Raw genomic sequence first — 27,206 nt, 5'->3', positions numbered from 1 at the left:
TGTTTCAGTACAGTACATTGCTAATCCTATTAGGATTCAAATTAAATTAAATTAAATTGTATTTATCACATGCGCCGAATACAACCTTACTGTGAAATGCTTACTTACAAGCCCTTAACCAACAATGCAGTTTTAATGAAAATAAGAGTTAATGCAAATAGTCCGGGTAGCCATTTGATTAATTGTTCAGCAGTCTTATGGCTTGGGGGTAGAAGCTGTTAAGGAGCCTTTTGGATCTAGAAAGAAGGATGTTTTAGTCACGAGTGCCTCATTTCAATTTGGTGGAGATCATTGTTTCAGAGGAGACATAATATGTATATTATAACTGATATATTACAATCACCTTAGTCTTTGCCATTCCTTCAGAGGGAACAGATCACACATCATAAATGGAAAATAGTCCTCTTTAGAACTAATTTTAGATAGGGAGCCTTAGTATTTATTTAGCACATTTTCCACTTCAAGGAGAATATGTGTTAACTCCAACCATTCATTTGTATTTAATCCCTAACAGACCGTGATGTAATGCTGTAATGTTGAATATCGACTTTCACAAGGGACTGAGTCCCATTGACAGAATTTTATTCCATTGACATTGTTGTAATATTAAGATACTGTGTCTCATGCGTCAAACAAATGAGATTAGCCGTTTCATCCCTGAGTTAAATCAATTTAGGAGTTTATAGTACATTAAGGATGCAGGTCTACCGGCTGGCATTTTACACACAACTATTTTTACCCTCAGGGTCTGTGATGTGGACAAATGTCAAGGAGGCCATTTCCCTACAAACCACTCCAGCCTGGTCACTGTGCTGTTCTACTGTCTGACACATTGCTAAGGCATTGAGTTGGGTCACAGTGCTTATTCACTTGGGAGATCCTCCATTTTGTTACTTTGTGCAGCAAACCATTACTCAGCTAATTAATTGTGTCTGTTGGAGTGGAGTGCCAGAGAGTTCAGGATTAATCTAACTTCTGAAGTAAAACTCTAAAGGACGCCTGTTTTTAATTCACTAACATTGCCATGAAGTAATGTTTTTATGATAGTGATACATGTATGGTGATAGGTAATGAGTGATGAAATACATGTCTTTTTGATGTGTGTGTGTGTGTGTGTGTGTGTTTGTGCGTGTGTGTGTGTGTGTGTGGGTGTTTGTGTGCGTTATACTAAAGGTTACACACTTCATTGCCTGTGCTGCTGGTGATGACAACTGACTGTCTCTCTGTGTGTCTGTGACTTGCCCCAGGGACTGTGTGTGTGGCCTAGTCATTGAGGATGAAGTGGAACTTGTTCAAGAATAAGCCAGAGGCCATGGTGGGTCCAGAGCCCACGGGCACAGGCGCCACCATGACCGCGGCCCCAGCTGTCGCCATCGCCACCACCGTGGCTGAACCCCCAGGCAATGGCACAGTTTCCAAGAACGACATGTTCGAAGAGATCAAGAGCAAGTTCATGAACGAGATCGATAAGATCCCACGTAAGTCTTCCCTGGTTAACCAAAATAGTTCATTCTTTCCCAACCCTGACTCATAACTCGTGTACATGGAACAGAGAAGCCAAAATCTGAATGATGTCATAGGAGCTCAATTAAATCCAACCTGTATTGAGGTGTTTACATAGTGGTGTCCCCCCCCCCCCCCCCCCCGTGTGTTGCAGTGCCCTCCTGGGCCATCATAGCCATCGCTGTGGTGGCTGCCCTCCTCATCCTCACCTGCTGCTTCTGCATTATAAAGAAGTGCTGCTGTAAGAAGAAGAAGAACAAGAAGGGAAAGAAGGGAAAAGATGGCCTCAACATGAAGAACATGAAAGGGGACGAGGTATGGTGCTTCGGGCTCCGCATAGAAACTCAGTCCACAGAGTACATGCAGCTCCCACAGACATAACTTATATCACACTCAGGATACTTATTTAAATTGAACACAAAACTCATATGAAAATCAATGAGTTACGTTTTTATTTTTAGATGATGAAAGTAGACAAACATGACAAGGAATGAATCTCGGGATAGCTGACAGACAGGGTCTGTAATTATAAGCCTACAAAGCAACACACTCCATTCCTCCATAACAACAAGGTTACCTGTTTTATTAACTGTGCAACCATTTATATTGTTGGACGAACTCAGTAAAGTTTCGGTCAATATGTAAAGATGGAAGATCTTAATTAGACCTACATCGCAACAGCTAAATACGCTACCTGACCAAAAGTATGTGGACACCTGCTCGTCGAACATCTCATTCCAAAATCTTGGCCATTAATATGTAGTTGGTCCCCCCTTTGCTGCTATAACAGCCTCCACTCTTTTGGGAAGGCGTTCCACTAGATGTTGGAACATTGCAGCGGGGACTTGATTCCATTCAGCCACAAAAGCATTAGTGAGGTCGGGAACTGATGTTGGGCGATTAGGCCTGGCTTGCATCCCAAAGGTGTTCGTTGGGGTTGAGGTCAGATCTCTGTGCAGGCCAGTCAAGTTCTTCCACACCGATCTCGACAAACCATTTCTGTATGGACCTCGCTTTGTGCACGGGGGCATTGTCATGCTGAAACAGCAAAGGGCCTTCTGTTGCCATAAAGTTGGAAGAACAGAATCGTCTAAAATGTTATTGTATGCTGTAGCGTTAAGATTTCCCTTCACTGGAACTAAGGGGCCTAGCCCGAACCATGAGAAACAGCCCCGGACCATTAATCCTCCTCCACCAAACTTTACAGTTGGCACTATGCATTCGAGTTTTACACCACTTCAGCCAACGTTGGCATTGCGTATGGTGATCTTAGGCTTGTGTGCGGCTGCTCTGCCATGGAAACCCATTTCATTAAACTCCTGACGAACATTTATTGTGCTGACATTGCTTCCAGAGGCAGTTTGGAACTCGGTAGTGAGTGTTGCAACCGAGGACAGACCATTTTTATGCTCTACGCGCTTCAGCACTCAGTGGTCCCGTTCTGTCAGCTTGCGTGGCCTACCACTTCACGGCTGAGCCGTTGCTGCTCCTATACGTTTCCACTTCATAATAACAGCACTTACAGTTGACCGGGGCAGCTCTAACAGGGCAGAAATTTGACGAACTGACTTGTTGGAAAGGTGGCATCCTATGACGGTGCCACGTTGAAAGTCACTGAGCTCTTCAGTACTGGCCATTCTACTGCCAATGTTTGTCTATGGAGATTGCATGGCTGTGTGCTCGATTTTATACACCTGTCAGCAACAGGTGTGGCTGAAATTGCCAAATCCACTAACTTGAAGGGATGTCCACATACTTTTGTATATACTGTATAGTGTAATTGCAGCAACAGAATTTGAATGTTTAGTTCATAATGTTGCTTGATCAGTGGTTAGGTCAAAAGTAGGCTACATGAAAAGTGCAATACTGTTAATATAACTGTGTGTTAGTGTGGGTTTTCTGTGAATTCTCAGCAACAAAAGAGTGATCAAATTAAGATCTAACATCTGTATATAGATTTGACCAACAACAAATGCTCTTTATGCATCCCTTGGTGTATCAATAACAACCTTTGATCTTTCATTGGCAGCACTTAGACCAGACTTAGGGAGACATATCGATAACCTCCTATCCTCTCTGTTGTCCTCTCTTGATGTGGTTGTTGTTGTCGTTTTAAACTGTGTGCTGTACTTCATTGTGACATACAGTGAAAAATGACACATTTGTTATGGGAAAGTGACCAGGGATGGGTTGGATAATGGGTAGAGAAGGTAATGAAGCCCTGTCTTTTGTGGCATTCCAATTAGCGGATGACTGCTAGGGTAAGCTGGCCTCCGTGCTTAAGGATAATAGACATGATACCCATGGATCAGAGGAGCCGTATCTCAGACAGAGCAAAATAAACGGGGGAGGACTGTGAAAAGTGCTCCTGCTTAATTCCAGGCTGAATGTGTCCGATATCATTAAGAGGGCCCCATGCACCAGTAACAGTTAATTAAAACAATTAATTGTCTCCACATGGTGAAAGATTGTCCTGGAAGTAGGACTTTTTGTAATTATGTTTTTAATGAACAGACAATCACTGTGTCGTTTTTCATCGTGTTTTGCCGGTGGTTTGGTTTGTTTTTCTGGTGTGTCGTAAGTTCAAACCTCTTCCTCTGCTCTCCTCCTCTTCACTCTGTCTCTTATGTGTGCATCGTGTTTCTTGACTGTGATGGACCCCTGATCTACGGTAGGTGGAAGGATCGCGGTGATGCTCTCTGGCCCATGGGCAGATGATGATGATGATGATGAGGGGGGGTTTCATGGAATGAAAATCGTAGCTTCTTTGCTTTTCTAACATGTTTTGCAATTATGGCTTGAGAATTTAAATGAGAAAGCTATGGTCTGCTCCATAAAACCCTGAGAGAAAACTAAAAATGATTGAAATAACGTATCGCTCATGATGAGACAGTGTGATGCCAAACTCACCCCAATATGAAACGTATTGGACATAGTTTAAACGCAACCCACGAATGACACTATTAATATCTGCATGTGAAAAAGGGCATGGTTGGTTGTTTGTGGAACATGATGACGACAATGATAACCGCATGACCAATCAATGAAGATTTTTCATCTGCACCCCAATTACTTTGTCACTCAATGAAGAGTGAGAATGAGAATAAAAAAATAAAACAGTTTTTCAGATGAAATAGTCACGTAAACTTGAACATGTCAGAAACAGGGGTTACCATAACTGGCTGTTATCAAACTGAAATACTGCTTCTACATTATGCAAATAGCTGGCTATGCCCTTTAATCCTGTAGCTACCATTTGGCTGGAAAAATGGTGACCTGACTTGAGAGGAACATTCCTTGGTGACACATTCATGGAATAAAAAGGAAGCAAGTATGATTATACAGGCCCTGCTTTTGGAGGATCAGTTAGCTAGTTCCTTGGGAATTTGGGGTAAGACGTAAAAGACCGGTTAAAACAATTGTGTCACCAACGGAAATTTTGAATTCAAGTCATTAGCTAGAACATATCATTCCTGAGTCCCTGGTTGCATTAGAGACAGGATGGTATTCCACTATGCCACCAGGTGAGGAGCAGGTAAGCGGGAGCAAAAACAAGCAGGTCCCGGTGCTATGCAATGCAAGGCAATGCAAGGCAACGCAACAAACCCTGGTGCTACGCAGCGCAAAGCAACACAACACAAGCCTCCTGGACGTCCACTGTCTGTCTGTGGCATGCTGTCTGTGGTGGGTGGGCTGGGACACCCTCCCTCTGGCTCCTACAGCTAACCCCTGACCCCTGAACTCTGATCCCTGTGTCCTGTGTTCCACTGCAGAAACAGGACGACGACGATGATGAAGGCGAGACAGGCCTGACGGAGGAGGAGAAAGAGGAGGAGGAGAAGGAGGAGGAGAAGCTTGGCAAGCTGCAGTACTCGCTGGACTATGACTTCCAAGACAGTAAGGTCAGTGGCTGATATTTCCCCTTTTAGTCATTGTAGGCACTGCTCAGCAAAACCTGTATTAGACTGTTTTACTGCTCAGCAAAACCTGTATTAGACTGTTTTACCGTATTACAATATTTGCAGCATTGTCAGTAAGACTCCATCAACTTCTAGGGATGAGAAAAAATATGTGCACATTTATCTATATGCCAACAGTGCATTTATCATAACCATTTAAAATAACACATCCTAATGGCTAAATTGCACCATATATTCAGTCAATAAAAAAACAAGTGACATTTTAAGATTTGTTTACTGAAACCGTAATATCAACTAGTTATATTATATCGTGGAACACAATCTTCAAAAAGGGTAACCTCAGCAGTGGTGCTTGCTTTTAGAAGTCTTATGTTAGGAATCAAAAGGACTACTAAAGGTAAGTTGACTAATTAAATATCAACTTAAATCAAATAGCTCATTATATATTCAGTTTTTTTTTTTAATGATTTGAATCATTCATTGAAACTGTAATGAGCTGTGTTACCTGCTCGGCTTTGGCGAGGTCACAGCGCCGCTTTGCAGCGGCAAAATATGTGATGCGAGATTGCTGCACCTACATATGCCTAGTGTGTGAAAAAAAAGTGATCTATGGTTAAAGATTGAGTTCGAGGACTCCATACCCATCCCTATCAACTTCTAGAAGTTAAAGGCATAGTTAGTCTAATTGACAGATTTATGGATACCCAGAGAGTAGAGTGGTGGACCTGGTGGTTAGTCATCCATCTAGAAATTAGTGTGTGTTTACTGAGCTCAGCTTTGGTATTGTTGAGTACAAACCAGTGGGCATGGTGGGACCCTTGTGGGTATGCTCCAAATAGCATGCCCACATCCCCTCAAAGTACCTTGAACAAACAAACATCTTTTATCAACATAAACCCTTGAGAGGTTGAGGGTTTATACGTGTGAGGATGATGTGTCAGTTGATTTTTTAATATTTTCTCAGTTGCTGAAAGTGGTCCTTTTTGATAGAGAAGCAAAGTGCTGTTTGAAGATGTGTTCCTCATCCTGAAGATGGGTTAAGGCCAGTCACGCTAGATGTTCAGCTTATCATATTCTTCGTTGATTTCTTCGTGACATGTCGGTTCTGAGAGTAAAAGCGGCTATTGAGCTGTCCAATTAATTCAGGGCAAATTCTTATATAAGCTTTGCAGAAAAAAACTGCTGCTCTGTAAAAACATCAGCAGAATTGCGCACCGACACTTTTGGGGAGTGACAGCTGACAATTGCTGGATTTAGGATTGATGAATTAAAATATTCAAGAGAGTAGTGAATCCAGATCAGGGTTCTGGGAATGAGAGGGTTTCTCTAGTATATTCAGCATCTTTGTGAATGAATGGATAGAGTCAGTGTTACAGTGACATAAGTCCAAGAGGAGTGAAAATGCAGAGTCATTCTGAAACAAGGAAGTCCCTCATGAGATACTGACACAGGACCAGGGCTTGGAGTCGCTGACGCAGGACCAGGTCTTGGAGTCGCTGACGCAGGATCAGGGCTTGGAGTCGCTGACGCAGGATCAGGGCTTGGAGTCGCTGATGCAGGATCAGGGCTTGGAGTCGCTGACACAGGATCAGGGCTTGGAGTCGCTGACGCAGGATCAGGGCTTGGAGTCGCTGACGCAGGATCAGGGCTTGGAGTCGCTGACGCAGGATCAGGGCTTGGAGTCGCTGACGCAGGACCAGGGCTTGGAGTCACTGACGCAGGACCAGGGCTTGGAGTCGCTGACACAGGATCAGGGCTTGGAGTCGCTGACGCAGGATCAGGGCTTGGAGTCGCTGATGCAGGATCAGGGCTTGAGATGAAAATGTACATTAAAGCAGGTCCTTTCTTTCTAACTGAATCAATTACTGTGCCTTAAACATAGTTCATCTCTCTGTCATTCAGAGCATAATGATACTTGGCACAAGTACCTCTTTTTCAGATATGCAGAACTACTGTAACATGATATTCTGTGACATTCTGATGACATTGCAGCAAATACATTTGGCAGCTCTAGTGTGGATAGCTTGTATCTAATCTTGGTCATCTAAAGGGGCTGTGGTGATTGTTGTTGGAGCTTTTGGTTGTCAGCCAACAGGCCACAAGTTTATGTAACAAGGCTGCAGCATTTTTTTCTGCAGCAGTGACAGGAAGCACACATTAATAGATTAATGCATGTTGTTTTCTCACCTGAAATGGTTGGTTTGTCTCAATGCTGTCTCTGACCCCTGTCCGCTCTGCCCCACCCCTCACAGCTGACTGTGGGAATCCTCCAAGCTGCTGATCTTATCTCCATGGACAGCGGAGGAACCTCTGACCCGTACGTCAAGGTCTTCGTCCTCCCAGACAAGAAGAAGAAGTTTGACACCAAGGTTCAAAAGAAAAACCTGAACCCTGTCTTCAATGAGTCATTTGTTTTCAAGGTAAGTCATAACACAGTTTCTAAACCAGGACTGTACTTGCACAGAAGTTATTTGGAACATAAAAAGGTATCAATCATCCTGCCAAACTAAAATGCTGAAAAATATTGTGTCTGGCTAGGACAGCGGAGTCTCAAGCTAAATCTAATGTAACAGTTTTTGTAAAAGAATCAGACATAAGAAGCTACATGGTATAAGACTTTGTGGTTGTTGCATACATTTCTTTTTCATTATGAAGTCACAGTATGTGTTCTTGTTGTGGTCACGGCATAGTGTAGAGCAGTGCTGGCCTGCCATGCCTGCCTGCCTGCCTGCCTGCTATGTACCCTCTTGCCTGTGTACTAACTGCAGCTTCCTGTACTACTCAATGAGGTCCATGGAGACTGAATAAGCCTCTCAGGGTCAATGTGAAAGCACTCTGCAAACTTACCACCATAGTTAAGAACACTATTGTCTATTCTCTCAGCATAACAGTCATTTAGAGACCTAGAATGAAAATACAAATCTGTATTATTGGACCTAGGTAGAGTAGAGACCATCCATGAACAGTTTGGAATTAACAGTATTTGAAATCAGATGCATGCCTTTAGAATGTATTTGTTTTATATATATGTATCATTGAGACCCTTTACCACAGGAAAATACATTGAATGTTTAGACCTGCTTTAGTGTATTATACATTTGTTGGCAATTTCGACCTGTAAAGCCAGCGCTCTGCTATATTCCAACCCTTAAGCCAGGATCGGTAATTTCCTGTCTTATGTGAGCTCGCTTGCGCTGAGGTGAGAGGGGTGGTAATATCTGAGGTCTGTTTCATTTTATTGAAAAACAAGCCTCTCAGTAGGCTACACTTACCATAACCAAAGCTGGTTCAACAAAAATGCGTCTGGTGTCTTTCCTATCCTGGCCATGCATTAGCCAAGTAGCCTATCCATAAAATGTTTCTAAATGGTCTACTTGTGAGACTTTTGCCGTCATATTTTGCATTATTCAGAATTCACATAGGCCTACCTGCAGTGCATACTCCATTCAGCTTGCATCCATCCCCATTTCCAAAGAGAGCCTCTTGTCCCGTTATCAAAGACGCGCTCCTCCAAACATATTCAAATTATTCAGTCCTATAACACCATATCAAAGGTAGGCCTAGGCTATATCTTGCTTATTGAGAACGTTCCTCACACATACACTACAATTTACGGGAGCCTAGAATTTGTTATTTGCGTAAAGACATCCCACTGGGAAAAAACTGGTTGAATCAACATTGTTGTCTTTTTGTCAGCAGAACTTTTAACCTAAATCCATTGACATGGTGAATTATTTTGTTGATTTACCATTGCGTAAGGTTTGTTAAAATAGAGCCCCAGGTCTGCAAGGGCTGGAGTGAATCAACAGAACCCATATTAGATACACTAATTATGCTTTAGTGCTTTAGAGCTGAATAAATCTCTCCTTAGATGTTTCCTGAGTAAAAACAAAGCTACACATTAGAATTCAGCCTAACCCATTTTCTGCATGTCCTATTGTGTGTTGTAAAACTCTTTATGTATGTTGGCTGACATTGTGCCGTATTACTGATATATCAGTAATCAATGTCTTGCCAGCAGCCCATGTCACCAAGTAACATGTATATTTCTTAAGCTTATTTTTTTCATCAATATGAACAAAGTCAAATAGCATACAGCAGGGACATGTGGTTTTACAATCAGATTTAATAATCAAGTTGTGTTGTTGTTGTGTTGTGGTGTTGTTGTTGTTGTTGTTGATGTGTTCCTTCATCAGTTACCGTATGATGAGCTCGGTGGGAAAACCCTGGTGATGTCAGTCTTTGACTACGACCGATTCTCCAAGCATGACATCATTGGAGAGGTGAGGATCCCCATGAACACCATTGACCTGGGACAGCCCATCGAAGAATGGAAGGACCTGGAGAGTGCAGACAAAGAGGAGGTATGCTCTGAAAAGAAACACAACCTATTTATGCTAGTCATAATTTATTGATTGATCTTTCTGTGAATCTATCTAACTAAGCTAATCGTTGGACGGGAGCGTTGCCCCATCAGAATTAACAACAGCCAAGCTCTGACAATTGTAATATGCATTTTTTGCCTATCTTTCCCTCTCTGTGTCGTTGCTCTCTCTGTGCTTGCCCTCTCTCTATCCTTAATCTCCATGCAGCCTGAGAAGCTGGGAGACATCTGTATCTCTCTCCGTTACGTGCCCACCGCTGGCAAACTCACTGTCTGTATCCTGGAGGCAAAGAACCTCAAGAAGATGGACGTGGGTGGACTGTCTGGTACGTTAAGACTTCCACTGGACGTACAGTTTACTCTTGAGATTCTTAAAGGGTTCTTGAAAGGTTCTTTGCAGTGAGTGATGGTTCTATGTAGAACCATGTCTTCTCAAAGAACCATTCTCTATATAGAACCCTCCCCTTCCAAATTGTTCTTTACAATGTTGAAGCAGTCCTTCGCTAGATGGTTGTGGGTAATTATGAATTCCTGTTCTTTATGTTGCATTATTTCACTTACTGTGTGGTATCTATGATTTTGTTGTTTTATTCTACCTGTCTTGTGTCTGTGTTTATGTTCATGGGTTCTGTTGAGGTGGCTAGTCCGATACCGTCAGTGAGAAGGGTCTGCAAGTATATGCGAGTTTATATTTTTGGACTAACTTCATCATTTGACATGGTTGAGTCAGGTTGATACAACTCCCAGGTGAGAGTAATTAAGCATGATCAACCCCATATTACAACACAGTAGCATAACAATGTTAAAAACTGAATATCTTCATCATCATACATATCATATACCAATTACTCGTAGATAACTGTTACAGAAGTGAAATGTTTATGGTGCTATTCAGAACCATCTCATGAAATAATTGGATATTTTTAACTTCTATATAGCACCTTCAAGAAAGGAGTCTACAAAGCCCCAATAAGGGTGCCGCCCTGGTCACAAATCAAAGAACCCAATTTTAGTACTAAAAATGTATAGTTTGTCTGCTGTTAAAACAACTTGTGGGTGGACTGTCTGGTAGGGCAAACCACTGGACATAACAGTAGATCATTTCCAACCAATCAGGCATGTCAATCTGCCATTAATTAAACAGCTCAGTGATGCAGAATCTCTGATTTATTTGCAGACATTGTATTACTGTATGTTACATTAATGAGCTCTCTGAATTATTTTTCTAATTAGCAAGCAACTCACATCACGTCACATGTTTGCTCTGTCGAAGTGATGCATTTAAAACATGAAATGAGAGATTGAATATCTGTTTTTCTTTCTTTGCAGATCCCTATGTGAAGATTGCGTTGCTGCAGGGAGGCAAGAAACTGAAGAAGAAGAAGACTACTGTGAAGAAGAACACTCTGAATCCGTACTACAACGAGTCCTTCAGCTTTGAGATCCCAATGGACATGATGCAGGTACACACACTTTACTGCTATTGTTTCTTATTCTCTAGACCTACAACCACATTTCAATTTTCGCTATGCTTTGATGCTTTACAGAAATTCAACTATGAAAGAAAATCAATACAATTCATTGGAATTTTTAAGGAAAATAACACTCAAAAACTATATTTTGGTGTTTGTTTCATTGGTCCACTGTTGATACAGTTCCAAAAAATGTTTTTGCTTGTCAGCAATCAAGTTTTCAAGATATAGAACCTTCAAAATACAGAAAGTGGTCACACTATGATGCGACTATCATTTTGGAACTGTATAAACAGTGGACTAATGAAACAAACACCTATAGACAGTTTTTGAGTGGTGTTTTCCTTTAAGCCCTAGTAGTTTAATACCTACTGTATGCATATGAATGGCTATGTGATTATGTGAGCGCACACATGTACAATCTACTACACATATACATGTTTTTCTCTCTTTCCTCTTTAGAAAATATTGGTGGTGGTGACAGTGTTTGATTATGACAAGATTGGCAAGAATGACGCCATTGGGAAGATATTTGTGGGCAGCAAGGCGACGGGCCCTGGTCTGAAGCATTGGTCTGACATGCTCTCTAACCCCAGGCGTCCCATTGCCCAGTGGCACCCACTACAACAGGAGGAGGATATAGATGCAGCATTGGCAGGATTAAATGCAAAAAAGTAACTTAACTTGTCCAATTGATTACCAACTAAACAACTAACTCAGAAACCCTCCCTCCCCAACCGTCCTACACTGCATGAAATTCATGACTTACACATGATTCTGTCATGTCTACTTGAAACACTGAACAACAAAAAAAATGAAAGATCTAGAATATAAGCTTATTCATAGTTAAATCGAAGAACATAAACAACACCATAGCATTTCACGTATTTAGTGTATAGTGAGAAGAGGGAGATTGAGCGATAAATTGATTGATTGATTGATAAATGTATCTGTGTTTCATTTGAACATGCTTTTTAGGAACATATGCTTAGATGCTGACAATGGAAGTTTGGACTCAATGAATATGATGCTGGTTATAGCTTCTTCATTTAGTTTATGGAACATTATGCATGCTTTACTTGTGATCTCACTGCACTACATAAACCATGCCAAACCGATTCCCAATAGCATATATCTTGTTCTCAACCCATCAGTGTGCCATATCTTGCAGTAGAGATTAGTATTGGAACATTTCTCACACAGAACAGTTTTAAGTCTACTAATGGAAAGGGTTTAGGTGAGATGGTAGGTATTAAGGTAATACAATGCAGCAATCCATTCCAGAATGTCTTTCTGGAAGAACTTCACAATGCAATGTTTTTTGTTCCAATTTCATTATTATTATTATTATTATTATTATTATTATTATTATTATTATTATTATTATTATTATTATTATTATTATTATTATTATTATTATTATTATTATTGTATGTATTCCCATACATATGAGAGAGAGACATATTGTGGCAAAAATGACATTTGGCTTTGCAGTTAATCAAACACGATTAACTTCTATGCCGTTATGGACAGGGTCAGTACAGCTTCCAGTGTTTTCAGTGTGATACACAGACTGGGAGGAATTCATGGGTGCCTTTAGGCTCTCAACTTAGAGTGCGCTGAGGGAAACTGTAAATCTGGCAAATGTCATAATGACACAGTCCAAGGAAACTGCAAATGTGCTGCAGACCTACTTTGACCACTTGGATGTAAAAGTGATTACTTATCCATGTCCAAAGTAAAGACGATTGAAGAATTATCGCTGTCATCCAAAACCATGACGACTATGCTTTGTTAGTGATGAGATGTTTACTACTAATAGCATGTGTTGAAAACACATTTGACCTTTTACTATTTTAAGTCAAAGATACAAAATGTTGAGGATGTATGTTCAAGAAAATAAAGAAAAGTTATTAATAATATTCTACTAAGACAACATTGCACCCTGTACACTATTGTGAATACATTTTTGGCATTAGTGCTATCGAGATGAAAGGAGTGTATGTTATAAGATGGGACCATATGCTTGTTACAGCCACTGCCTGTGAATTGTAAAGCAATCTGCATCTCTGAAATGACTGACACAAACATACTGGAGTGGATGTTTTCTCAGTTAAAATGTAAGTTTGCATGAAGGCCCAAAGTCTATTTCTCTCTGCTGAGGATGACTTTAGTGGTGTGGGTATACATTCAATTATTGGATGTTCACATTGTAATGATGAAAAAGTCATCATCAAGCAACCGGAAATGCAGCATTTGCTTGAAACAAATGGGAGTAAAGTAAGCATGATTTCTACTTTGTGTATCTCTTCATGTCGTTAGCTTTGACTTTTGCACCATGCACTCATCAGCAACCTGCTTAGTATGTAACCCTTTCTGTAAGAGGCCAAAGTCCGGAAACATTGTGGTATTGTCCGCTGTTTATTCAAACCTGTTTTTCCCAAGGGCGTTGTTCGTTCAGACATCCTGTGATTTTGATGTCCAGGAGGCCATGGTATATAAGGTGATCAAACTGAAAAGAGGGTGAACGTTGGCATACTAATAAGTCCATTGATATGTAGTTTTGGCCCCCTCCCTCTTGTCCTGCTGTAAACATTATACATTGAGCAAATGTGTTAATACAGCGTGTGTCTTTGAAATGTTGTAAATAGCAGCATGTTTTAAAGAGGAACCAGAATTAGTGTGTATGTGCGTTTGTGTCTAATGTCATTTGGATAATAAAATGGAGAGAAAATATGCACTGACTGCACATTTGATGTATTTTCCCTTAAGGGTATAATGGGACTGAATGTATGTCTGCATAGTATATGTTGTTTTACAGGCTATATTCTTGCCTGAAATTCAACAGTGTTGCTTATTTTTTGTATTTTTTTTTTGGTGTGGATATTCATTTAGCATACCATAATGCTGCATGCTTGTTTTTAGTATTTGTTCATTCTACTACCCTTTCTATCCGTCTACTGTGGACAACCCTAAATATATTATTATATGCTGGGGCTACAAGTCAAAATGCAATATTACTTACATTTCCTGCTTTCACTCGTATGTGTGCATGGTCTTTGATGGCCAGGATTTATTGTGTATTTATTGCAAAAAGGAGAACATTTACAAGCTCCATTGCTTTTCTAATTATGAGTACCGTAAGTGTTTCCTTCATGTATCCTGCCATAGGTGGTAGTCACCACCTTATCAAAAAATAATTTGTATCTGTTGTGTCCCACTACTAAGTCAGATTATGGTATTACACAAATGTAAATCCAAGTACTAGACCGTACTTAACGTTAGACTGTTTAGTCCCAGGTTCATGTTATCAGACATAGCTCGCTGTATAGGAGCCAAAGCATGGACTTGTAGCCCCCTTTCAATAGCTCTCTCCATATGTGTACCCTGAGACGTCCTCTGCTTGCTGTCATTCACTGGCGTCGTTGCTTAACATAACAGTTAAACATGTATTTTTTTTGTATGTTGATTAACATAAGAAGTAAAGCCATAAAACTTGAGCACATTAGAGCTCATCTGTGAGGTTAGTAACTAAGCCTAAAAACACCTCTTAAGTTTCTATACTCTGAGCAAAGGCATATTACTACTCATTTAAAAACCTTATAGAGATATTAACAGAGCAGCTGATTCAGACTTGCTCACTTTCCTGTGATAGAACAGGTTATAAATGATCTACTGAATATGGATATTAAAATGTTAACTATATTATTTTTGTTCATCTGTCGTCACCAGAATCAGCTCTGTTGGAATTTCACCTCACATTATATAATGCATGCTTTGCTTATATAAATATGTACTTAATAGTATGATAGTGCTAATGTTTAGCAACATTATTGGCATGACTTTAAGTTGATATTGTAAGATGTACATGCCTCTGTATTTATGAAATGATATGACTGCTTGGCTTTTTGTGATGATCATATACATACTTATGTTCGAAAGAGTTTAAATGAACATTCAGTCATTCGTAGAATTTGTACATGGAATGCAAAACAATGTTTGTTTTTTAAATGTTAGCGTAAAGAGCCTATAGCAGCAAAATAGTGACAGCATGTCAGTCGATTGCAATATTACGTTAGCTAGTTTTCCCATGTCACAGCACTTATGCTCTCAATACTCCGACTGCAAATAGGCCTATAGATCTGATTTGTACGAACCATTCAGTATAACCTCTATTCCAGTATGGCAATTATTACTCCGAATATGAGTATAATTGTGGTGATAAATGAATACTGTTACTCCCTGACTTGTTTTCCCGATCCCTCCTATTGAGTATACTTGGATTGGTTCATGATCGTTTCATAGATTGGTCGTGTGTCACTTGTGTTTCTTGTGTCGAGCAGCAACTTATCATTCTGCTTTAAATGTTTCCAATTTACAATAAGACCAATAGCGTCTGTGTTCTTCTAAAGTTTCCTCTGTGAACAACAGAAACTGAGTGGGTCAAATTGCTGTAATGCAGGCAACAAGATCTCAGTCTTCCTGGTCTATGGAACTGTTTTGAGCACGGGGCGGACCCAAACAGCGCAGAACTACATTCGCAATGCAATACTGCCCACCTTGCTGCTTGAAAAAGAAAAACGGTTCCTCTTTATGCATAGCGTTTTGATCCTACATTGCCACCATACTACAAGAATTCCAAAGAACTGTTCCCCTCTGCCTCTCCTCCTCACTCCCTCCACTCCTCCTACTCACTCCCTCCACTCCTCCTACTCACTCCCTCCTCTCCTCCTACTCACTCCCTCCTCTCCTCCTCCATAATCCCTCCTCTTCTCACTCCCTCCTCCCCTCCTCCATAATCCCTCCTCTCCTCTCCTCACTCCTTTCTATACTACTCAACAACATGGACAAGGGAAATGTTTGAACTTGATTATAGTTTTTTGTCTCGTTGTAGAGGTGTGTGTATGTGTGTCAGTAGTTGTGTGGATTGCATGATGTATTTCCCTACCAAGGAACATGTTGTTGTCCAGCAAAAAGACTCCAACTCCTCCAGCTCTTTTATTCATATATCAGTCAATGTGATATTAAGAATCTCAAGGGAACCTAAACATTGAGTCTCCACAGACGTATCTACAGTATACGTTACCATAGTAATCGTAGGAAATAAAGGTATTTTAAGTATGCTTCTCTTGCGTGGTTTGTAAACAATGTATTTTTTCAAGTACTTTTTCAAGTTCACTACTTCATTTAAACTATACGTATAACAATCTATATAATCTATAACGCTTACAAATGTGTACCAATCCTGATTCTCATTCATGTTACAGTATATACTGTAGGCCTCTGCAGTAAGATGCATTACCACACATGACCAGTTGATGACACTGAATACAAGAGATTGCGTTGGATTGCAGCATAGAACATCTTTATAAATAACTTATACAAGGGGTAGGAGACTGTTCATGTGATGTAGTAAAAAACATTTCAAATGTAACATAGTGATACAAAACATAAACTGTTACACCAGTTTATAGATTAAACCTTTGCAGACATTCATACGGTATTATTATGTGCTGTGATGATATTATTATGCATTATAGCAATCCATAAATACATTAAAAAAATGTGCAAATATGCAAACTGCGTGTGAAGACTATCGGTGTTGTTGTTGGTGTGGGTGGGGGTGGTGTTGGTATTGTTGGGGGTGGTGTTGGTGTTGGTGAGGGGGTGGTGGGCGTGGTGTTGTTGTTGGTGTGGGTGGTGTTGGTGTTGGTGTGGGTACATTTACATTTACATTTACGTCATTTAGCAGACGCTCTTATCTAGAGCGACTTACAAATTGGTGCATTCACCTTATAGCCAGTGGGATAACCACTTTACAATTTATTTATTTTTTTTTATTATTTTTTTTTTGGGTGGGGTAAGGGGGGGGTTAGAAGGATTACTTTATCCTATCCCAGGTGTTCCTTAAAGAGGTGGGGTTTCAAATGTCTCCGGAAGGTGGTGAGTGACTCCGCTGTCCTGGCGTCGTGAGGGAGCTTGTTCCACCATTGGGGTGCCAGAGCAGCGAACAGTTTTGACTGGGCTGAGCGGGAACTGTGCTTCTGCAGAGGTAGGGGAGCCAGCAGGCCAGAGGTGGATGAACGCAATGCCCTCGTTTGGGTGTAGGGACTGATCAGAGCCTGAAGGTACGGAGGTGCCGTTCCCCTCACAGCTCCGTAGGCAAGCACCATGGTCTTGTAGCAGATGCGAGCTTCAACTGGAAGCCAGTGTAGTGTGCGGAGGAGCGGGGTGACGTGAGAGAACTTGGGAAGGTGGTGTTGGTGGGGGTGTTGGGGTTGTTGTTGGTATTGGTGGGGGTGGAGGGAGTGGGGGTGGTGTTGGTGGTGTTGGTGTTGGTGGGGGTGGTGGTGGTGTTGGTGTGGTGGGGGGGGTGGGGGTGGTGGGGGTAAACATGGGAAATAAAGATGCATCATCCACTCCTCTCTTCCTCCTACTCCTCCTCTCACTTAGACAGTTTACTGATGACCCGGATTAAGGCTCCGTTCTCATCCTTCAGTCTCTGGTTCTCATTCTTCAGCTCTGTCTGGACCTGTGGAGGACAGCAGACAACAAGCAGACAGAGAGGGTTATGGTTGGTGTTATGGTTGGGGTTATGGTTATGGTTGGGGTTGGAGTTGGGGTTATGGTTGGGGTTGGGGTTATGGTTGGGGTTATGGTTCGGGTTGCGGTTATGCTTGGGGTTATGGTTATAGTTGTGGTTAAGGTTAGGTTTGATTCACAGGACAAATGACAATGACACTCATCACCAACCTCTCCTCTGAGTTAACTGAACATTTAACGTTCTCCCACAAAATGTTTCTATTTTCAGTTCAGTGTTCCATCTTTATTGAGAGCTCTCATTCAGAGATAACAAAAGGTTGTTGTCTGTACCCTACTGTATGGAACACAGCAGACGAATGTGGCAGTAGTTAATGCGGACAAATACCAACGGCGTACTCACTCGATGAATATCAATCAGAGACCTCACACATTCCACAGCCAACGGCGCACAATGATGACATAATGATGTCAGCTTAGAATACCACACCACATACCATTTATGCTTAGTCACCGCTCACTTGAGACTCAGGCTGCATCGCAACTGGCACATTTGACCAGAAAGCAGTGCATTATAAAGGGAACAGGGTGTCGTTTGAGACGGACTAACACTACAGTACCAGGGCACGTCCCAGAGTGATATTCCTTGTTCAGCAACTTACTCTGTCTGTCTGTCTGCAGGGCAGCTTTGTGATGGCTAGGCCTCCTGCGGAGACTGTGTTTTGGCAATATGTTCTGTCTCTGCTGTGGCTCAGTTTAGTCTATTGGATATGTTCTCAATTGGTACAAGAACTGGCAATAAGCCACAAGAAAACGGCCCTGAATTGGTCAGACATTGAACATCTCTCAGTATCAATTCAGTAAATTCACCATTATTGCAACTGGACAGATACCTTCACTTCATCTTCCATGTCTGATATCTTCTTCTGTAGGACACGTGTTTCCTACAGAGAGGAGAGGAGACATGTCTCAGTGAGACTAAACATGATGGGGCTACCAGAGAGGAGAGGAGACATGTCTCAGTGAGACTAAACATGATGGGGCTACCAGAGAGGAGAGGAGACATGTCTCAGTGAGACTAAACATGATGGGGCTACCAGAGAGGAGAGGAGACATGTCTCAGTGAGACTGAACATGATGGGGCTACCAGAGAGGAGAGGAGACATGTCTCAGTGAGACTGAACATGATGGGGCTACCAGCCTGACCATGACTTGACCTATGAGCTATTAATATAACATATATTGAATAGACATGCAGTACCAGGCCAAGACAGAAGTTAAAAGTGCATAAGCAAACATCCAGTGACATATGGAGCTCACCCGTTTTTCTGTCTCAAGCATGGACCTCTCATTGGACCTTTCAGTCATTGTGATCTTTCTCTGCAATGCACAAGTCCATGGTTAAAATCGGGACAATGAGAACAGCACAATCCCTGAAGATGGCAGACATTTCTTATATGTACCTTGGTCACAACCATGGTCACCTCACATGCATACTACTGTACTTCACAAATACCACCTCCCAAGCATTTACCTCCTGGAATCAGCCAATGCATCTTCCTTGCATAATCTGTCACATTTTTCTCACTCCTGCATCTTTCCTGATTCTATTGGGCAGTGGTCCATGCAGTAGGATATGGAAGTGTTATTCCACCATGTATTTGACAAGAACTGTAAGTTGAAACCATGATAAGTAATAAAAAGGCACAAACATACATATAGTATACAGTGCATTAGGAAAGTATTCAGACCCCATGACTTTTTCCACATTTTGTTAAGTTACAGTCTTATTCTAAAATTGATTAAATTGTTTTCCCCCTTCATCAATCTACACAAAATACCCCATAATGACAAAGCAAAAACTGGTTTTTAGAAATGTTTGCAAATGTATTCAAAATAAAAAAAATTGAAATATTACATTTACGTAAGTATTCAGACCCTTTACTAAGTACTTTGTTAAAGCACATTTGGCAGCGATTACAGCCTCGAGTCTTCTTGGGTATGACGCTACAAGTTTGGAACAGCTGTATTTGGGGAGTTTCTCCCATTCTTCTCTGCAGATCCTCTCAAGCTCTGTCAAGTTGGATGGGGAGCGTCGCTGCACAGCTATTTTCAGGACTCTTCAGAGATGTTAGATCGGGTTCAAGTCCGGGCTCTGGCTGGGCCACTCAAGGACATTCAGATACTTGTCCCGAAGCCAATCCTGAGTTGTCTTGGCTGTATGCTTAGGGTTGTTGTCCTGTTGGAAGGTGAACCTTCGCCCCAGTCTGAGGTCCTGAATGCTCTGGAGCAGGTCCTCATCAAAGATTTCTCTGTACTTTGCTCTGTTCATCTTCGCCTCAATCCTGACTAGTCTCCCAGTCCCTGCCGCTGAAAAACATCCCCACAGCATGATGCTGCCACCACCATGCTTCACCGAAGGGATGGTGCCAGGTTTCCTCCAGATGTGACGCTTGGCATTCAGGCCAAAGAGTTCAGTCTTGGTTTTATCAGACTAGAGAATCTTGTTTCTCATGGTCTGAGAGTCTTTAGGTGCATTTTGGCAAACTCCAAGCGGGCTGTCATGTGCCTTTTACTGAGAAGTGGCTTCCGTCTGGCCACTCTACCGTAAATGCCTAATTGGTGGAGTGCTTCAGAGATGGTTGTCCTTCTGGAAGGTTCTCCCATCTCCACAGAGGAACTCTAGAGCTCTGTCAGAGTGACCATCGGGTTCTTGGTCACCTCCCTGACCAAGGCCCTTCTACCCCGATTGCTCAGTTTGGCCGGGCGGCCAGCTCTTTAAGAATGATGGAGGCTACTGGGTTCTTGGGGACCTGATAGAAGAATTTGGTAATGACTAATTATTAATGACTAATTATTACACCCCGAAACTGTGTGAAATGTGTTAGAATCATAAGACCATAATCTGATAATGTGTGTAGCTTAGTTAGAAGTACAATGAGGCAGTCAGAATATTGTGAGCGATAACTATGTATGGGTGTCACGGATTCAGCCGAGGCTGCTCCTCCTCCTTGCTCGGGCAGGCTTCGGCGTTCGTCGTCCCCGGAGTACTAGCTACTGCCGATCGATGTTTCGGTGTTTGTCTTGTTTGGTCTTTATCGTTTACACCTGTTTCCCATTATGATGGATTGTATTCCCTATATTACCCCCTGTGTCTCATTGGTTATTGTGTGTGATTGTTATTTGTCATTCCGGCAGTTGCTTTGGTGTACGGGTTATTGTGTTTTCCTCCCTGTTTGGAGGTTTTTGGTTTTTGCACTATATTTACTGTGTTCAGTAAAAGTACGTTACCAGCCGCTCTGTGTCCTGTGTTTGACTTCGCTTTGATGGTGTATATTTATGACGTTCTAATATACTCCGCTACACGAGCCGACAGGTAGCAGCTCCCATCACCTCCCTGCTAAAGGGGGCCCGGTGTGTCTGCAGTGGTCGGCTGAGGCGGACAGGGCATTTAGACATCTGAAGGACCTGTTCACCTCGGCTCCGGTGCTGGCACATCCGGATCCCTCTTTGGCGTTCCAAGTTGAGGTGGATGCGTCCGAGGCGGGGATCGGTGCTATACTGTCTCAGCGCTCGGGTACGCCACCAAAACTCTGCCCCTGTGCTTTCTATTCTAAGAAGCTCAGTCCGGCGGAGCGCAATTATGACGTGGGGGACAGGGAGCTGCTGGCAGTGGTTCAAGCCCTGAAGGTGTGGAGGCATTGGCTTGAGGGGGCTAAACACCCTTTTCTCATTCTGACTGACCATCGTAACCTGGAGTACATCCGGGCAGCGAGGAGACTGAACCCTCGCCAGGCTAGGTGGGCCATGTTTCTTACCTGATTTGTATTTAAGCTCACCTATAGACCAGGGTCACAGAATGCTAAGGCAGACGCCCTGTCCCGACGATATGACACAGAGGAGAGGTCCATTGAGCCCACTCCCATACTTCCGGAGTCTTGTCTGGTGGCACCGGTGGTGTGGGAGGTCGATGCGGACATCGAGTGGGCGTTACGTGCCGACCCTACTCCCCCACAGTGTCCAGAGGGACGGAAGTACGTGCCGCTCGAGGTTCGTGATCGACTGACATATTGTGCTCACACGTCACCCTCCTCTGGTCATCCTGGTAAGTAATGGGCAGGTGGAGAGAGTGAACCAGGATGTGGGTAGGTTTCTGAGGTCCTATTGCCAGGACCGGCAGGAGAAGTGGTCAGGGTATATCCCCTGGGCAGAGATAGCCCAAAACTCACTCCGCCACTCCTCCACTAATCTTACGCCTTTTCAGTGTGTGCTGGGTTATCAGCCGGTCCTGGCACCCTGGCATCAGAGCCAGATCGAAGCCCCTGCGGTGGATGAGTGGTTTCGGCGCTCGGAAGAAACATGGAACGCTGGGCATGTCCATCTGCAGCGGGCTATCAGGCGGCAAATGGTGAGCGCCGATCGCCACCGCAGTGAGGCTCCGGTGTATGCACCGGGAGATCGGGTCTGGCTCTTGACCCGAAACCTGCCCCTTCGCCTGCCCTGCCGGAAGCTGGGTCGGCGGTTTGTGGGGCCATTTAATATCCTGAGGAGATTGAACAAGGTATGTTATAGGTTACAACTGCCCATTAATTACCGCATTAACCCCTCGTTCCATGTGTCTCTCCTCAGGCCGGTGGTAGCTGGTCCACTCCAGGAGAATGAGGTACGAGAGGCTCCTCCGCCCCCACTAGACATCGAGGGGGCTCCGGCGTACTCAGTCCGTTCCATCTTGGATTTGAGGCGTCGGATGGGGGGTCTGTAGTATCTCATGGAGTGAGAGGGGTACGGTCCGGAGGAACGGTGCTGGGTCCCTAGGAGGGACATCCTAGATCCCTCCCTGTAGAGGATTTCCACTGGAGTCATCCGACTCGCCCTGCTCTGCGTCCTCCTGGCCGGGGTCGGCGCACGGCTGGGGCCGCGCGTCAAGGGGGGGGTACTGTCACGGATTCAGCCGAGGCTGCTCCTCCTCCTTGCTCGGGCAGGCTTCGGCGTTCGTCGTCCCCGGAGTACTAGCTACTGCCGATCGATGTTTCGGTGTTTGTCTTGTTTGGTCTTTATTGTTTACACCTGTTTCCCATTATGTTGTATTGTATTCCCTATATTACCCCCTGTCTCTCATTGGTTATTGTGTGTGATTGTTCTTTGTCATTCCGGCAGTTGCTTTGGTGTACGGGTTATTGTGTTTTCCTTCCTGTTTGGAGGTTTGTTGTTTTTGTACTATATTTACTGTGTTCAGTAAAAGTACGTTGCCAGCCGCTCTGTGTCCTGCGTTTGACTTCGCTGACCGCATACACGTCGCGTGACAATGGGAGTAGAGAGAAAATGCAGCCTGCCCGAGCAAGGAGTAGACTATGATAAGAACATGTGTGTGTATGTGTGACCTGATGATCAGGAAAGCAGAGGATAACCACATGAGCTAAACCCAGGTGAGTTTACAAGATGTGTACAGAGGAAAAATACAGCCTGCCTAAAGCGGGGTGGGATTTTTCCTCTGACGTGTGTGTATAGAAATATTGTACGTCCATTTTGTGGCAGAGCGCTCTCATGAATAAAGGCTGACCATTGCAGAAAGGGGTCTTTGTTTAATTTATTTAAACTAGAGATTTACACCTCTGGGAATTATTCAAAGATTTAAGAAGTAGTTGACTTCAACCATTGAGATAACAAAATTCTCATGACAGGACCTTCAATGCTGCAGAAATGTTTTGGTACCCTTCCCCAGATCTGTGCCTCGACACAATCCTGTCTCAGAGCTCTATGGACAATTCATTCGACCTCATGGCTTGGTTTTTGCTCTGACATGCACTGTCAACTGTGGGACCTTAGACAGGTGTGTGCCTTTCCAAATCATGTCCAATCAATTGAATTTACCACAGGTGGACTCCAATCAAAGTTGTAGAAACATCTCAAGGATGATCAATGGAAACAGGATGCACATGAGCTACATTTCGAGTCTTATAGCAAAGAGTCTTAATACTTATGTAAATAAGGTATTTCTGTTTTTTATATTTAATACATTTGCAATCTAAAAACCTGTTTTCGCTTTGTCATTATGGGATATTGTGCGTAGATTGATGAGGAAAAATGTGTTTTTACTCAATTTTAGAGTAAGGCTGTACCGTAACAAAATTTGGAAAAAGTCAATGAGTCTGAAAACTTTCCGAATGCACTGTACTTCTTCATTGATCCCTTCATCTGACTTTAGTTTTATTTGATGTTTAGGATAATGGTTTGTTGGGCACAGTGCTTGACTTGGACTGAAATAAGTTCCGGTACTCATTTTGAGTGCCGGTGCTGCTTAGATTTAGGTGCAGGAGCTCCACAATACTTTTGAGCTAATATTCTATAAGAGGAACAGGAGCTCAAGCAGTAGAACATTTGAGGTGCCGGTAAACAGCTCTGGTGAGCTCCTGTCCAAGCCAAGCACTGGTTGAGGAACTATTTTTTATTTTATTTTTTATGATGAGATTTTGTTGGGAAACTATTTTGTGTGGTGGATAATTACCTGTGTGACTCTCTCCAGCTGAGTCTGCACCAACACCAGCTCCTGTTTGCTGCCCTGCAGCCGGGACTTGAGTCTCTCATTGGTAGACAAGGCCTCCTCGTACATCTGCGATACACAGGATCCCACAGCAAACACAGACCCAGAACATCATAACATGCCACATAATTTGACTTAAGTAATCAACCAGTTGTGTTTTTATGTAGCCTGATCTACAATTCAAATCCAAGTTTATTTGTCATATACACAGAATACAGCAGGGTGTACACAGTGAAATGAAATGCTTACTTGCGAGCTACCTCTCAACAGTGCAGTGAAATACCAAGTGAATATATTTTTAAAAAAAATACCAGCAGTGGGGATTTTGGGTTCCACTGTACTTGAACCCACAGTCATAAGGGCTACATAACACTGTCATTATCATGACATAACAGATTCACAACAGATCATTAGCTACCTACGCCAATTTTTCTAGCTTTAAGAAACTGTTAGTTAATTTTGCATTACAGGTTACCTTCTTATAGTCAGTGCATCCTGCCTCTTCCTCAGCTTTTTTTCGCGCGGCCATTCTGTTTTCCCTGCGAGCGTCATAGGCCTCTCGGTCGTAAGCACCAGACGAGTCCAGTCTGAGGGTAAGATAGCACAGCTGAACCTAAAACTACTGCACTGTGTCAGAGCTTAATCATCAATGTACCTTTGACCCTAAATGTAATAACAATCAGCTGCAATGGAGGCCTGAGTGACCAATGGCTGTTAGGATATGTTTCAATGCCTGATAGTGAAAATCGTAAGCCCTCCTGTGTCTTTTGATGAAGTGAATTGAGTTTAAAGCTTACCTGGACACTCTTTCATGCTGAAAACAAACAAAGAAGATATGTCACTTACAAAATGCATAGAACATCGGTCGTTTTGGATGATCTGCAACACTATGGGGTAATGTCTTCTGACAGCAGAGCTTTGTAAATGATTTTGTGTCCTGTATGCATAAGGATTCTGTGCTGTAATTCTATTTTTCATTTTCAGCTCACATGGCTAGGAAAGCCCCCTGGCCATAGTTATGAACTCTCAGAGAATACTTAAACCTTCACACTGTCCTGCAGCCAAGCATGTACCTATCAGCAGAGAGCATCTTGGGATGAAACTCGACACTCACGCCAAGTTAGAGAAGGACAGTGGAAACAGTCACATGTACAAACTGAGACCCAGAGATAAAACTAAACACATCCAAAAAAGGTAATAACTATGGCAGCAGCTTGGGAATCTTAATGGTTATTGCATGCTGAAGGGTTGGAGGCAGGGGATACGAGTCTGTTTTTAAAGAGACACTCCCACAAAAATGTTGGCAATGGCATTAATGTTCGAGTCATTTGTCACTTGAGTCACTTGCCTTGAGGATTTATTTCAGTAGAAGAGTTGAAAAGGTTATTCCTGATACATTGCAAGATTCAATACAATACAATACTATAGAATGGAATAGGAGACGTGTTCCACTGTAGACATAATCATTCCCGCTAGAAAATATCCTCAGTGATTCACTGACAGTATTTGAGTCAGCCCCTGACCTTTGTGTTCTCAGGCTGCAGTGGACAGCCTGCTTCCATTTCCAAGCCCATGCTGCTTTTCCATGTGACCAGGGAACCACGACGGACAAGCACTTTGTCAGGCAATTACAAGCGTTCAGTCCTCAAAGCCAAACATTTATGCTTTTACGCCACGGTATGCAACAGTGAGCAAGAGTGAAGGCATTAAAACATTGTTTAACATTGTGATATCCAGAAATGACGTCAATTGATTTAGTTAACAATGTACGATTATATAAATGTTTTCTTGTTTTTTTTGCGCACTTGCCTATTATTGCTCTCAAGAATAAAAGAGACTTGAATTGAAGTCTGGAAAACAGACTTAAGGTCATACACACAGACATAAGGACTCACTGCAGTGTTTAGACATTACACACCAAGTAAGGCTCTATGGGGACGGATATAAATTAACCTGAATCGTTCAAGGGGCTCTAGAGGAGGGTTCATGTATAAACATTCAGGAATGGTTCCCGTCAGACATCAACAAGCACTCAGGATGTTCTCTCTCCGTCTGTGTCAACACTGTCAGCTCTCTCTTATTAAAGAGTCTGTCTTTGTGTTTGGAACCATTGTAAGTTTTCATTAACAAGGCTTACCTCCTGAAGCTCTGCTTGGATCTGGCACTGGGAGAGGCTGGGCTGTGATGGAGAGGGCCTGCTCTGAGTCTAACATGCCTCAATGAAGCCTTCCACCATGACCAGACCCAGCCAGGAATAACCCCTATAATATCTAACCCTTCCACCATGACCAACCCAGCCAGGAATAACCCCTATAAAATCTAACCCTTCCACCATGACCAGACCCAGCCAGGAATAACCCCTATAATATCTAACCCTTCCACCATGACCAACCCAGTCAGGAATAACCCCTATAATATCTAACCCTTCCACCGTGACCAACCAGCCAGGAATAACCCCTATAAAATCTAACCCTTCCACCATGACCAGACCCAGCCATGAATAACCCCTATAATATCTAACCCTTCCACCATGACCAACCCAGTCAGGAATAACCCCTATAATATCTAACCCTTCCACCATGACCAACCCAGTCAGGAATAACCCCTATAATATCTAACCCTTCCACCATGACCTGACCCAGCCAGGAATAACCCCTATAATATCTAACCCTTCCACCATGACCAGACCCAGCCAGGAATAACCCCTATAATATCTAACCCTTCCACCATGACCAACCCAGCCAGGAATAACCCCTATAATATCTAACCCTTCCACCATGACCAACCCCAGTCAGGAATAACCCCTATAATATCTAACCATTCCACCATGACCAGACCCAGCCAGG

The 27,206-nt window shown here is 42.8% G+C and overlaps 2 protein-coding genes across 2 annotated transcripts; one reads left to right on the top strand and one right to left on the bottom strand.

The window, feature by feature from the left end:
• Positions 1–961: 961 nt before the first annotated feature.
• On the top strand, positions 962–12,665 carry LOC311113809 (synaptotagmin-2-like). The gene is made up of 8 exons (XM_084189109.1): positions 962–1,478; positions 1,658–1,818; positions 5,277–5,405; positions 7,676–7,843; positions 9,620–9,787; positions 10,016–10,133; positions 11,137–11,270; positions 11,742–12,665. Exons 1-8 carry the CDS (start codon positions 1,277–1,279, stop codon positions 11,955–11,957), a joined length of 1,296 nt encoding a protein of 431 aa, XP_084045235.1. The 5' UTR covers positions 962–1,276; the 3' UTR covers positions 11,958–12,665.
• A 5,033-nt stretch (positions 12,666–17,698) lies between these two features.
• On the bottom strand, positions 17,699–26,573 carry LOC311113807 (protein phosphatase 1 regulatory subunit 12B-like; the record flags this gene model as incomplete). Its single annotated transcript, XM_084189108.1, has 8 exons — positions 17,699–17,811; positions 18,713–18,763; positions 19,140–19,199; positions 24,325–24,429; positions 24,836–24,947; positions 25,158–25,174; positions 25,884–25,975; positions 26,498–26,573. The coding sequence occupies 8 exons, from the start codon at positions 26,571–26,573 to the stop codon at positions 17,725–17,727; spliced, it is 600 nt and encodes a 199-aa protein (XP_084045234.1). The 3' UTR covers positions 17,699–17,724.
• Positions 26,574–27,206: the final 633 nt, after the last annotated feature.

Source organism: Coregonus lavaretus (genome assembly GCF_964263955.1).
Source record: "Coregonus lavaretus genome assembly, contig: HAP1_SCAFFOLD_6837, whole genome shotgun sequence".
NCBI lineage: Eukaryota > Metazoa > Chordata > Actinopteri > Salmoniformes > Salmonidae > Coregonus > Coregonus lavaretus.
The sequence above is the reverse complement of the archived record's forward strand: the minus strand, read 5'-3'. Positions and strand labels throughout refer to the sequence as shown.

What these genes read in the sequence shown, in the direction of transcription:
- LOC311113809 (XM_084189109.1), top strand. Translation starts at nt 1,277, where the DNA reads ATGAAGTGGAACTTGTTCAAGAATAAGCCAGAGGCCATGGTGGGTCCA. An exon ending in CGAGATCGATAAGATCCCAC is followed by an intron (nt 1,479 to 1,657) that starts GTAAGTCTTCCC and finishes CGTGTGTTGCAG; the next exon opens with TGCCCTCCTGGGCCATCATA. An exon ending in TCCCAATGGACATGATGCAG is followed by an intron (nt 11,271 to 11,741) that starts GTACACACACTT and finishes TTTCCTCTTTAG; the next exon opens with AAAATATTGGTGGTGGTGAC.